Genomic DNA, 14956 nt, shown 5'->3' with positions numbered 1-14956 from the left:
TTATTTCTATTCTGATTCATTGAGGCTGGAGGCAGTAGCACGCCATCCTCTTAGCAATTCACTTCATTGAAGGAGACTCAAATGCAGAGGAAACTATGAAATCTGGTTGGCTGACTGCAAGAGACAGGCATTACCTCCACCACATTCCTCTGAATGCAGGGAAACGAGAAGCAATGCCAATGTAGTGATGAAGACACTCCTACCCCAGTAGGGGCAATAAACATTCCAGCAGAGATGTGGGGAAAGGCCAGAACGTTTAAACAAAAGAATATGGAATTTCGCTGGGGTATGCAAATGGACAGAGTTGTGGCTGCAGTTGGCTGGCAGGACAAATATATCAAATTCACACTTTCCAAAACAATATAACTAAAATACAGCCATCCTTTGAAATTTGCACATATCCGAATTTTGTGATGCAGTTCACTAATCAAACCATGTTGACAAAAATGCACACAGCCCCAGAATTTCTGTTTTGTCTTGAGCCTACTCCACTAATAACAATACTACTTCCACATTTCTTTTGCCCCACTTTCCCACTGGCAATCTGTAAGCTGCCCATGCCCCTCTTTTGTTCAAGGCACATATTTCTCATAAGCAAAGGATGCTGTTGTGTTAAATGTCAGGGAGACAGATCAATGAAGTGCCAGTGCCAGAATAAGGGTGCTCCTTATGGTGAGGAAGTGAAGAATATTTTATTTATTATTTGATTTATATCCCGCCCTTCCCCCCAGCAGGAGCCCAGGGCAGCAAACAAAAACACTAAAAACACTTTAAAACATCATAAAAGCAGGCTTTAAAATACATTAAAACATCTTTAAAAACAGTTTTAAAAAAAGCTTTCAAGACATCTTGGGGAAAAAAGTTATCCTGCACAGGAAGCACAAATCTGCAATATCTTGCCCTAAGCACCACCACAACTAACTGGTTGTTGTGTGAATGGGATACTACAGTGAGGTATGTCTGGCTATGCCTCCTAGCAGAGATGAAGAAAGAAAAAGGAAATAGAAGCTCCTCTATTGGTGTGCAGTATGTGTGCACACTTCTATCTTCCTGCAGCTGCTGCTTCTGCCACTTGCTCCCCAGCATCTTACTGACTGTGTGGTGTATGTATGCACAACTCAGCATCATCCTGTGTCTGCACCCTTGCGCTTAATAATTCTGAGAAGCAGCTGCAGGCTGGTCCTCTATCATCGTCATAGATGATGAGGTCATGGCTGATGCCCAACTTGACCATGTGCAGTAGGTTCACCTGCTGCTTATGCCAGCAATGAAGACAAGAGGGCCCCTTGCAGGCACTGGCCCCAGTGCAACTGAACTAAGTGGGCCTTGTTCTTGGGTCACTCTGCAGAAAGCCAAGAGAAACTACTCTCAAGTCAACTCTTCAGTCTAGCAATTCCAGGGCACCCACAGAAAAGCCTGCAAACAAGAACTACCCTCTTATTTTAAAGGTATACTATTGCCCCACATACAAAACTTTCCCCAGAGTTGATGCATCAGGCCTACTTGCTTCATAGTTTCACTGAGCTATGAATGAGCAGGGCTAACCCATTTCCTTCTGCAGTGAGGAATTCTGTCTGTGATTTTGATTTTAGACTGTTTTACTGTATATCTTAATATTATTTTCTATATTGCATATTTTATGTTGTGAGCTATCCTGTGTTCTCATCCCATCTTGGAAGAAGCATGGTATATAAAACTATGAAAGAAAGAACAAACATTGCCAAGAATAGGGCAGCTCCTGTTTTTAGGGCATTCAGTGGGTTCTCTGTGTTGCGAGTAAAGCACCAATGAGTTTTACAAGTGAACCAGTGCTGGGCGACAGACAGAAAAGCAATCTATTCTTCCCTGTGCTGATTCCTCCTGTAAAGTGTTTGTTGTTTTGCAGGCTTTGCTCCTCTCTTTCCTCCCTTCTGTTCCTGTCTTTGTTCTCATTTTATTAGCAATGGCTCCCTGAGTGCAGGCCACATGGCTGATTCAGCATGTATGATTTTGCCTCTTTGTAGGAATAAATCTTAAGTTTCTTTACTCTTTCAGCTATCAATCAAAAACTCCGCTCTGCAGATTGGGGTACTTGAATTGAATGTTTTCTTTCAATTTCCCCACAAACTGAGCTAGGAATGTGAGCTGCATAGTTCTGAGAATGAAAGTTGCTGCTAGCTTTGGTTTGGATCCAGACTAAGTTAGTCATGCTTTAGGAAGCAATCCAAACCCAAGATCCACTGGGATGAGTGGAGTTTGGAATAAGTAGATCTTAGGCTCAAGTACCTCTATCTCGGCTCAGCCAGCTCAGCTGGGGCTCATTTAAAACTGGCTGCCAAGGCCAGGTTAGATCCTGAAAAAGGGATGTTCTGAAGAAGTTGGTAGAGGTGGAATGGGGCAAGGGAAGACTTACCCTTATTTGTTTTCTAAAAAACATTCTTAAAGATGTTTTGTTTTAAAGATTGTAAGATGTTTTGTTTTTAAGATTTTTATATATGTTTTCAGTGTTTGGTCATTGGTTTGCTGCCCTGGGTTCCTTCTGGGATGAAAGGCAGGATATTATTATTATCATTATCATCATCATCATCATCAACAACAACAACAACAACAATAACAACACAACAACAACACAACAACAAATTCCTAACTGTGTTCAGCTTGGTCACATGACCTAGCAACCCAGTGGACATTACACTAGCAAAAAGAATGGTGCAAGTCAAATTATTTTAAAGGCTTGTTTTCTGTTTGCCAGGATTAGGCTGACTCAGCTAGCCCTGTTCCTGAACAGAGTTTGGAATGGGGTAAATTAAACTGAAATAATTCACCCTGGTATAAATTATGCTGGTTTCCTGTGGTTTGGATTGCTCTGCCTATACCGTTGAAATCAATGGAACAAGTTGGTTATGACTAACTTAAGTCCCACTGATTCCAACTGGAGTAGCACCTTAGTTCATGTTGCAATATTTGTTTGTTTATAAAAGTATTAAGAAAATATCAGAGCAGTGTTCAGCAATATAAAAATATTACAAAAATTAATAACAGTACAAAACAACCATTTAAAATGATTAACTACTCAAAATTGGTTGAAGCAAATGTTATAATTGTCTGGGTCCCTATTTTATAGATAAAAAGTAACAAGAATTTGAGACACAAACTGAATTTTTCTCATACATGATGCAATCCAAGAAAATGAAACAGAGAAGACCAATTCTCTGAAGTTCTCAGTAAAGAATTTAAGCACACTTGATTTTCTCCAGAAAATCTGATTATATAGTGCTCCAAATCTAACTCTGAAGTAGTATGAAGCGCTGAGCAATTCTAATCATATATTCTCAGAAGTAAGCCTGACTGAGTTCAAGTGAGTGAGTACAGGAATGAAACCTTAGTCTGTTATATAGACAAATCAGTATTTTTAATGCCAAAATAGATAGCTAACTTAAAAGTACAAGGATTATGCATGATTGGATAAGTTTCTTCCAAAAAGGATGTTTGTCTCATTTTAGGAAGCCTGCAGACCTACAGAAGTTAGCTCCAGGAACAAATCCTCCATTTATGACTTTTGATGGTGATGTGAAAATAGATGTGAATAAAATTGAGGAATTCTTGGAAGAAAAATTAGCACCTCCAAGGTACTGTACTTTGCTGTACTGGATTCAGTGGAACCACCAGCTGTTCTTTTAGATCAGTGGGTGTCCGTGACCATGCCATGGAAAACCTTAAGATGGTTAATGTGCGGTTGAGAGTCATGACTAACATAGCTAAGTCTTATAGAAATATGAGTCCAGTCAGGACTCTCCTAAGTAAAATGTTGGGAAATAAGTTACGAATAAATTCTTCTCTTAAATTCTTCAGATATCCCAAACTCGCACCAATTCATCTGGAATCTTACTCTGCAGGAAATGATGTGTTTGCTAAATTTTCTGCTTTCATAAAAAACACAAGGAAAGATGCCAATGAAAGTAAGTACTTAAAAACTTTGTATTGTTACTGTTGACAAATGACATGCCTATGGCTGCTCACCTGTGTATGCCCACATTCATTTTGACTGTTTGATTCTAGGTCTGTGAGCATGACAGTTTATGTCTCTTCCATTATATTTGTTGCTAGGCGTGTAAATATATCTGAGATGACTGAGGATGGTGATTGGTGCAATGCCCGCTGGAGTAATAAATGATACTGATGAAAGGAGTGTTCTTCTGCAGATGAAAGTTATAGTTTGTCTAAACACAGTATGTTTTCTTCTCCCTCTCCTCTTTCTCTGATGGTATCTCACCTGCCCACACTGGCAAAGCAGTTCAGGAGAAGAAAACAGGCAGATAGATTTGCACTGGCATGTAACTCTGGGTGCTTTCACACTGCACTTTATCCTGTTATTCTGATGATTTCTTACCTGGTAATTTGCACATTATATTTGAACTTTCACACGACACACAAGCTAGCTCCAGAATTCTAGTGGAATGTAGTGGAGGTTTAGTGCAAATTTCCTTGATAAATGGTACCAGAAATAATCCATTAACTAGGCTGGGAACCTGGAAGAAAGCTGGAGTTTTCACTTAGCTGCAGCTGCTCACATGACAGGCATTCCAGCATGCAGTGCATTCCCGCCCTTTAGTCAAGCAGAGTTTGGGGTTTTTTTGCCTGACAAACGCTATACCGGTATTCTGGCATTGGCACAGAGAGCAGCAGCATTTCCCACACACACCCCTGTCTTGATACAACTAAAACAATTTAAAAAGTCAGCTCCTAAAGGGAGAGGGCTTGCATGATGATGGGACGAGATCTTAGACCTCCTACACAGTGAGGAACAGTGTGCATGAGTGAGGGATGAAAACAAGCCGTGTGAAAGACCATTGCGAGAAATGCCGGTATATCAGCTGAAAAAGCTGCTGTTCCTGAACACAAGAGGTACTGCAGTGTGAAAGGGAATTTTAGAAATGGGACAGAAGTGCTATCTTTTTAATCTGTTAAACTAATGCAATTAGCCCCATCTGTGAAAGCAGCCATTATTATAGAAATTTATTAGAATAACTAGTGTTTCCTAAGTGGTATATCATATTGTACACTGTTTTGTGTTATATTTTGTAAGCTGCCCAATATAGGTTTAGATTCTTCATAAATATTGATATTGGTAGTTTAACATATAACACATTCATGCCTAAAGGAGCAGGTCCGTAGTTTGGGGGTCTTATTAGATCCGCTCCTGTCTCTGGAGGCTCAGGTAGCCTCGGTGGCACGGAATGCGTTCTACCAGCTTCGGCTGGTAGCCCAACTACGACCCTATCTGGACAGGGAGAACCTTGCCTCAGTCATCCATGCTCTGGTAACCTCTAGATTGGACTACTGTAATGCACTCTACGTAGGGTTACCTTTGAAGACGGTTCGGAAACTTCAGCTGGTGCAGAACGTTGCGGCCAGAGTTCTCACTCAGACTAAAAGATCTGATCATATAACACCTGTCCTGGCCCAACTGCACTGGCTACCAATACGTTTCCGGGCCAGATTCAAAGTGTTGGTTCTTACCTATAAAGCCCTTAACGGCACCGGACCGCAATACCTGATGGAACGCCTCTCCCACTATGAACCTACCTGTTCACTGCACTCGACGTCGAAGGCCCTTCTCTGGGTTCCAACTCACAAGGAGGCCCGGAGAGCAATGACGAGATCTAGGGCCTTCTCGGTGGTGGATCCCGAATTATGGAATGCCCTCCCTGACGAGATACGCCTGGCACCTTCTTTGATATCTTTTCGGCGCCAGGTAAAGACCTACCTCTTTGCCCAGGCATTTTAATTCTAGTTTTAATTTTATTTTATAGTTAATTAATTGTAATTTCTATTAATTTTGTCTTAATCTGTTTTTAATTGTTTTTATACCTATATGTTGTAATCCACATTTGCTGGCTTTTAAATGTGGTTTTATTCTGCTGTACACCGCCCTGAGAGCCTGTTGCTAAAGGGCGGTTTAAAAGTGCAATAAATAAATAAAAATAAATAAATTTACTCCAACACATCTTTATTGAACTAGTATTGAGCTGTGTAGACTACAAACTTTATTCTGAATGGTGAAAACTACCATGCTAGTGTTCTAGACCACAGGTGGCTAACTATAGACTTCCAGTCAGATGTGGTTGAACTACAACTCTACTTATCCTTGACCATTGTCCATGTTGGGTGAGGCTGATGGGAACTGGAGTGCAACAACATGTTGGAGGGCCACAGTTGCCCATCCCTGTTATACACAAAACAAAAAAGTGGCTTTGTAAACAAACTAACAAATTTATTCTTGAAGGCGATATAGCTTCTTTTTTTCTGTGAATGTTCAGTGTTTTTGACAGATCAATTCTTACATGATATACTGAATCCACAAATCCAATGGTACATGAGTTACAATACCTTTTCTTAGAAGTAAGCTAGCTGGAATCCCTTTTAGTCACTGTCCTTGAATCATAACGTATAGCAAATTTCATATCTGTTCTGTTTTCATTGTATTTTATGTTTGTCTGCAATACAGTGAAGAAATTCCAACTCAATCAATTCACCATATGCTTATAGGCACATGTTACTAAATTCTTCCAAACTACACAAGAAGTGGATGGACTGTGAAAGACCAACCCAAATTGTGTTTGCATTTTTACACGTTTATAGGGCAGTGAAATATCTCAGAGAGGAGGTCAGGTCTCCTGCTCCCCTGGTGCATTCACTATAGCTGTCCAATTTCTTTGCTTTTTAAAGTTTGATAGAAATATCTGTTGGCTGTAGGTACATTCTTAAATCCAGAGTTTGGAAAAGTTGCTTTTTTAAACTACAACTCCCATCAGCCCAATCCAGTGGCCATGCTGGCTGGGGCTGATGGGAGTTGTAGTTTTAAAAAGTAACTTTTCCAAGCTCTGCTTAAATTGCACGGGTTTTTTTTGCGTATTAGTGAATTTCTCTGCTTTTTAATCTGGGAGGTAGGAAATAGGATCCTATGCAAGTTTGCTGAGAATGGATTGATCATTTGTATGCTTGAGTTCAGGGAAAATTAGTCCCATGCAATCATGTTTTGAAACTGACCATGGAGGAGGTGAATAAGGAGGGGGGATGGAGGAAGGGCTGGAGTGGGGAGGAGGAGGAGGGGAGAGAGGAGGGGAGGAGGAAAAGGGGGGAGGGAAGAGGCAGGAGGGAGGTGGCAGGAAGGGGAGGACAGGTTTGATTATTTGCATGCTGGTTGAGTTCAATGGCATTGACTCCTGTGCAGTCATGCTTAGGAAAGGGGAAACTGACCACAGGGGCAGAGGTTAAGGGGGAAGGGGAGAGGGGAAAGAGAAAGGAAGGGGAGAAGGAGAAGAAGGAAGAGGGAGTTGGAAGAGGAAGGAGGGGGGAAAGGAGGGGACAGGAGGGGGAGAGGCAGAGGAAGGGGGAACAGGAGGGAGAGGAGGAGGGGAGGGGGAGAAAGGAGGGAAAGTAGGGGAGAGGGAGGATGAGGATGAGGGCAGGTTTGATTATTTGCATGCTTACCGAGTTCAATGGGATTTACTCCTGTGCAATCATGCTTAGGATATGTGAAACTGATGTGGGGGAGGAGCAGGGAAAGGGAGAGGGAGAAGAGGAGGAAGGGTATGGGTAGGGAGGAAGGTGGAGGGGAGGGGAGTTAGAGGTGGGGGGGAGACAGGGTGGGTGGGCACCAGGCAAAAGGAAACCCACTTTCCTTTCCTTTACAAAAGGAAAACATTGTAAACAGTATCCTTATTTTTCAGGGTTTTCCCCACCTTTTTATTCTACAGCAGACACATGTAGTCCCCAACCCAAAATTGACCCTGGCCACATCCACACCAGACATTTATTCCACTTTAAACATTCATAGCTTCCCTCAAAGAATTCTGGGAAGTGTAGTTTGTGAAGGGTGCTGAGAGTTGTTTAGGGGACCATTATTCCCCTTACACAGCTCCAATTCCCAGAATTTTCTGGGAAGAGGGGCTGACTGTTCAACTACTCTGGCTGTTGGAGCTCTATCAGGAGAATAGGAATTTCCTGATTAGCCAAGCCAAACAGCTTAAATTAATTAAAAATCAGCTAAGTATTTTTTGTAACGTTTAAACTGTGGAAGATAAAGGTCAGAGTATGGGGCAAGATCAGTAATAGGATTACAGGTACTCTGTGATCATGGTTGATAAATTAATTTCAACAAATTATGAGACTGCTGACAGAAAAAAGTTCAACAGGAGTCTGAATTTTTTTACTCTTATTTTGGACTTTAAACTGAAAATTCTCTCTGACTGTTTTGTGTATCTCCATGAAAACTTAAGAGAGTTGTTAAGTAAGCTTTTCTGATTTCAGGACTATAAGTTTTGTAAGATTTTGTTTTGAATTGAGCTTATGGGAAGCAGCAGAATGGCATAGGGGGTAGTTTCAATTTAACATGGTAGAATGCAAAAAATCCATGCTGGCTTTAGTATACAGTCACTCCCATGGCTGTATAATTATGAACTGTCATTTTTTCATGCATGAGATAATTCGCATTATGCCAATTTCCATAATAATTTGTTGTGCAAATACAGATAATTTGCCTGTGAAAGTCAACTTTCCAAAATCCAGCCACAGTTCACAGCCTATTTGAATAACTGTTTGCACATATGCATAAAGAATCACTGCACATGTTGCACTGTTACAGTAAACACATTTTCCATTGACCTATCTCCCTGGTGTAGACAGCCAGGTAAAATGTGTTTGCTGGATGCTATACATACAGCAATTATGTAAATGAAAAACATTATTGCTTGGATCTTAACTAATGTGAACAAAAGAAGTTTGCTCAAGCGCTCCACTGTTTGGAAATGTCTGATGTCTATTTGTGCCTGTTTATTGTGACTAAATGTGTATTTGTGTTTAACACATACCTTTAAAATAATACAAGTTGGGCCGCAACAAAATGTTGCAATGTGGAGTGCTCCTGTTCAGGGTTCCAACCAAACAGCCAGCCATACCCTTCTTCAAAATGCTCCATTCCATCTGCCCTCTCCGTTTTCTGTTTCTGTGTTCCAACTGGTCAGGCATCTGGCTTTTTCTTGGGGGGGAGGAGGAAGTACCCCTTAGGTGGTTTATTTTTATACTTTGGGTTGCACACCAACCCTACATTTCCTCCATTTCATTCACATGGCTATACACATGTACATTCTTGCTGGTTTCTGGTGTTTTTTGGGGGGAGTGGGGTTTAATCCCCCCTGTGAGTTCATTTTCTCAATATTTTTTTCTTACTTGTGAAAACCTTGGGGTTCTCCTGAACACAAAGATACTTCCTGCTTCTTCCTGGTACTGTTTTGGCTACATAACAATCAACACATACCTCCAAACTCTGTTAGGAATTATCAGAGCTTGGAAGTAATTGATTACAAAAAAGATTTACTTGTAATTTATTACTTTTTTGAGGAACGAGTGGGTAAATTCCTTTGCATTTTGATTGTAATAAATGAGGAGTAATTGTATAACTTTTGAGGAGTAATTGTAAAGTTCCCAGCATTACTTTGTGCATTACTTGGGGAGGGAGCAAGGGAAGTCTTCTATTTGTGGATGAAAATGATGTGCCTCAAACTGGGCTTCTGTGCAGCATTGCTCTTCCCTCGTGCTCTGTGGGTGGGTAGGAGGCGATGAGGGAGAAGATGGAGAGCGAGACAGGGGTAGAGTGGAGAAAACAATTGTTTTAAAAAATGGACAGTGATGGAGAAGAATGGAGTGGAAGGAGAGAGGAGCCGGAGGGCAAGAACATGTATAAAGGAGGAGAAGGCGGCAGCAGCAGAATGGAGCTAAAGAACTGTGGAGATGAAAGATGACAACGTGTGTGTGCATGAATATTGTGTTTGCACTTGGCATGCAAAGCAGCCTCCACCACCCTCCCTGGGTACTTTGCTGCATTTGCAGTGTTTTAACTTTTTTGCATCTCAGGGGAAAATGTTTGTTGGGTGGATGTCCCTTAATTGGTGGCAGGGTCCAGGTGGTGGTTAAGTGAGAGAGATTATGCTGGCTGGCTGAGTGTGTGTGTGTGTTGGGGGGTTGCACTTGGTTTGATGTGCAAAGATCTGAGTTGTGGCCTCTGCCTCCCTCCCCACCTCCCTTACCAGTGGAGAGACCACCATTGCTATCTTATGGATAAAAAGAATTATTCTACTACCTCTGTGTGTGTGTTTATTTTAAATGTTGCTTTAGGTGACTTAGTGCGCAGTAGCCAAGGCCAGCACCTTGTAGGCACTCTAGTTTTTTTAAAGTAACTTAAGTGTAATTGTAGTGATTACTTTTGAGTAATGGTAAAGTAATCAATTCCTTTCAGAACAATTGTATTGTAATGGTAATGGTAATTTATTGCTTTTGGGGCCCATGTAACGGTAATTGTAATTTATTCCTTTTTAAAAATAATCTTTCAAGCTCTGGGAATTATATTCCATTATCACTTTTCTTTGATTCTAGATTTGGAAAAATCATTGCTTAAGGCTTTGAGGAAACTGAATAACTATTTAAATGCCCCATTGCCTGAAGAAATTGATGCCTATAGCACTGAAGAAGTCACTGTTTCTACAAGAAAATTCCTAGATGGAGATGAACTCACGTTAGCCGATTGCAATCTCTTGCCAAAACTCCATATCATCAAGGTCTGGATTTTTTTCCTGTAGAGTGCTTGCCTACCCATACACTAGAAGGCAATAAAATATGTGGAATAATAATTTCTATGCTTTTGCTTTACTGTGATTGAATATTTCAGTCTCTGAATGTATGTGTTTATGCCAATTTGTCAGATAGGTAATTTCCATTAAAAATATTTTTTCTCAAATTTATATCAAGTTGAATAACACAGCTATTTTTATTTAGTTGTTAGACTTGTATCCTTTGCTGTCCCTTTAAGTTCAAGCCAAACATTTACTGAAAATGGAACGTGCCATAAATTGTGGACTTCCCATTTCTTCAAAGCATCTGTTTCCCATAATGTTAGTTCTAAACTACTTCTTAGTGCTTTGTGAAATGTTATCTCCTATTATTTTGCATATCTATTGTTTTGTTCTCTTCTGATAACTTGTTGGAAACTTGGGAGGGAGGAAGAGGACATAAACATTCTGTTGACTACTGATTTACCCTTTATTTTATTTTGTTTGTATTTATTCTCCTCTTTATACTGCTTTCCATAGTAACATCCCAGAGCAGTTCACAAAAGATACAAAATAAAATATACAAAACTAAAACCAACATATCAAAATAATTAAAACCAATGGCAGCAAGACAATACTTCTAATGGACTGTTCAGTAAATCAGTCTGTTCACACCCTCACAAGGACCCAAAGACCCATGTGAAAAAGTGCATCTTAAGCAACCTACAGAACTAATGTAGAAAAGATGCCTGATGCACCTTCCAGAGGCAGGGAGTTCATAAGAAGGGTATCACAACACAGAAGGCCCTCACATGGATCACCATCCCTGAGCACTGCTCAGGTATGGAACCACAAGGAGGGCCCCCCTCTATAGATCTTAGTGCTGTGCTCATACATAGTGGGAGGGGCACTCAAACAGGTACTTGGGCCCCAAGTCATTTAGGGCCTTGCTTGTAAGCAAATAGGCAGCCATTGCAGAACTTGGAGAATCAGTGTAATGTGACTCCAGCTTTGCACCCTGCTCAGTAATCGAGCTGCAGCCTCTGAACCATGTTCAAGGGCAGCCCCATGTCAACTGTATTGCAGTAATCTAGCTAAGATGTTGCCATTTGTATAATGATTTCCTCCTCTCTCTTTTTAGGCTGTGGCAAAGAAATATAGAAATTTTGAATTTCCATCTGAAATGACTGGAATCTGGAGATATTTGAACAATGCCTATGCTAGAGATGAATTCACAAATACTTGTCCTGCTGATCGGGAAATAGAGTTTGCTTATTTGGATGCTGCAAAAAGAATGAAATAAATTAAGAATGTTCTATTTCTATATTACTTCAGAGACTTTGATTTTTAAAAAAGAAGGAAAACGCCAAGAATAAAATGAAGAGCCTGATCTGCAACAAGTTTTTAAGTTAAGAAACTAGCCAATCCTAGTGGCATAATTATTTTATTGATCTACTTATTCAAGTATAGCATAATTGTATATATGTTACCTTCCAGATATGTGCATATGCATACAATGTTATGTGTATTATGCAGAGCTTGGAAAAGTTACTTTTTAAAACTACAACTCCCATCAGCCCCAGCCAGCCATTGGATTGGGCTGATGGGAGTTGTAGTTCAAAAAAGTAACTTTTCCAAGCTCTGGTATTATGTGTGGGCATAATTTAGACTTTTAATAAATGGTTAAGATATTTCCCCTTACATTGATCAGACTACTGGAATAGACAGGATTTGATACAGTTCATCTTCTATTGAAGTCTGTGGGAGAACATCTATGGATTTTAATGAATGTGGATAGTATAATTTTGAGGGACAGAGTCATCTCAGAGGAGTTTGCAGTATATCTAGGCTACCATGTGCCATCTCTTGAATCTCAACTGTTGAAACTTGGGCAGGTGGTTATCAGTGCTGCTAAACCCTTTTAAACATTATGGCTGATATGCTGCAAATGTCTGTTTACATGTTATATGTCTTTTAGCCCTAAGATTTGTGGCATTACCTCCTAAGTAGTTAGGATGGGACATACTTAGAAACAACAATGGCAGCACAATGTTGCAAAATATGCCACTATAGCAACTTTCCAGTTTCTAAAGACAGTCATACCAGGGCTCAAAGCTCTCTGCAAGCCAGGCTGTCTGTCGTCAAAGCTCCTTCAGATGCTGGAGGCTGTGGTGATGGTTACTCATCTGTAAAGACCAGCCAGACTGTGCATGCTCAGAAGGTCCTACTCAGGGTTTTGGTGCCAGCACATCATGGTTCCCATGAGCAGCCAAAAAAAAGGAGGCGATGGCACTCCATATTGGTGAACACGGTCACAAAAAAGCATTGGACCTTCTACTGAAAAATGTTCTAGAAGTTCACTGTGATATCCAAACAAGTTCAGGAGCCTTCCCTCTCCCTATATGTACCACATAGGTAGCTGCTTTCCCATAACAGATTTTTGTTTCTCACAGATGTCGATGTCACAGTTTTATTTCTGAGCTATTGCCAAACTTACAACTGAAGCATTTTTTAAAGCAGAACAGGTTCATTCTCTCTCTATTCCATGTAACGAAAACACCACACAGATGTACTAACTATAGTGACCCGTATAAATAAGGAAAAGTACCAAGTTATGTCATATGGATACCAATATTCCAGATATAGTTCCACTTCTCTCAGTTATAAAACTGTGGGCAAGTTCTGTATGCTGTACCAGATCTGCTTCTGCAGGGACTGTGCAGTTAATACAGTTATACCATCCTGTTGCTCCAAAAACTGAAGTTTTCAAGTTTACATTAAAAGCGAGTAAGGTCTTTCTTTAATAGGGCACTTTGAAGGTCAGAGACTAAGGGCTGGTTAGGAAGTATATACACATCACTTGATTAATCAGCACTTGAAGATTCACAACTCAGTTTGTGAACTGAATGTATTGAAAAATATGTGTGTCTTCAGATGACATGGATACCATGGTATTGCTCTGAGACAGCTAATTTCCACATAGTCATCAGGTGATGAACATCTGAAATGGAGCCTCTTCCTTCCTTCTTACCTATTATTTAATAACATTCATAAATTCAGATCAATTTTGAGGAAGGGAAGGCTGTTTAGCCTCATTTTGGGGACATGATTCATTGGGAGGTCCTTGAAACATATACATTGACTATCAGCAAACACAATTTCTTGCTGTTATGATTCTGAGAGTTTATGTTCAAAGTGTAAAGGAACAAAAGAGCCATATCAGTGATCAAAGCCTAACTGATTGGCTTATACTGCGGCTACTAGGAATGTAGCAGCTACCAATTCCTCTGAATAGATATCTCTGTATTAGAAATGATTGATTGAAATCTTTGAGAATCTGAATTTATTTTAGAATAGGAAATCTATTTCATCTCAAGAAGATGTCTGCTTTTCTTACCAATTTTACTACAGTGTGCATTTTTGAAGATATATTACTTCTGTACTGTATAATCATGACAATGTACTTTGTATATCACATTTCATACTTTTTGTGGTTAACTTAAACACAGTGTTAAATGCTGATTTTTTTTCAATCTATAGAGTGAACCTCTTTAAAACTTATACTATTTTACAATACCAAGATTAAATGCCAGGTTTGATTTTTTTATTAGTATTCATTAAATAAATATTCCTAGTACTCCATCTTCAGAAGTATATATATGTTTAAACTGCACATAAAATCACTGTAGTTGCTTAATATGCCTTACAAACCTGAAAAGAAAATACACCAGTTCTGACTTAAAATATGTTGTCCTGTGCTTATTTTAGTTAAAGTATATAGACAGTAGTCTGAATTTTGAGAAAGGAATGGAATTGAGAACTCCACCAGACTGAAACATTTTATTTTTCATTGATTATTTTAAATGGAAACGCTAAGCATCTGCTAAATATTCTCCCAGTAGGATCAATGAAAGTGTCTAACTATAGCCGCATCATGCCCCCAGTCTTTAAAAAAGAAAAGAAAAAAGGAAACTGTTCGTACTCTTGATCCTCTAGTTGGATATGTATACATAAAAGGCTTCACCTTTTCCTCCAAGTGAATAGACGGGATATTAAGTTATTCCATAATGTGAAACCAGAGAGCAAGGAAAGAAATGGAAAAGCTTGACTACTGCTTCCATTGACTTTTATATGTGAGCAAACACGCAAACAAACACACATGCACGTCTATGCATAGTGTTTGGTCCCCAAAAGAGCAAGTGACTTTCTCTTGTCTTGGGAATGATGCTTTAACAAGATTCATGTATTCACAGCAGACTTAACTCAGGACAGTGTCTATTGTATATTGATCCCCTGAACTCTTTGTTTAGTATTTGGTGCAGAGAAGTACCTTTGCAAGAATTAACCTCAGTAGACGTTTTCATGATTCT

At 39.8% G+C, this 14956-nt stretch overlaps 1 protein-coding gene across 1 annotated transcript in view; it reads left to right on the top strand.

Moving 5' to 3' along the window:
- Positions 1–13994, top strand: part of CLIC6 (chloride intracellular channel 6) — a 41228-nt gene extending 27234 nt beyond the window's left edge. Inside the window, exons 3-6 of the mRNA XM_061629475.1 lie at positions 3483–3608; positions 3832–3938; positions 10414–10595; positions 11728–13994. Coding sequence (XP_061485459.1) covers positions 3483–3608; positions 3832–3938; positions 10414–10595; positions 11728–11889 — 577 coding nt within the window. The 3' untranslated portion in view covers positions 11890–13994. The remainder of the gene's footprint in view (positions 1–3482; positions 3609–3831; positions 3939–10413; positions 10596–11727) is intronic.
- The last annotated feature ends 962 nt before the right edge of the window (positions 13995–14956 follow it).

The sequence above is a fragment of the Rhineura floridana genome, chromosome 5, assembly GCF_030035675.1.
Source record: "Rhineura floridana isolate rRhiFlo1 chromosome 5, rRhiFlo1.hap2, whole genome shotgun sequence".
NCBI classification, from domain to species: domain Eukaryota; kingdom Metazoa; phylum Chordata; class Lepidosauria; order Squamata; family Rhineuridae; genus Rhineura; species Rhineura floridana.
This window is presented reverse-complemented; position numbering and strand designations above follow the sequence as displayed.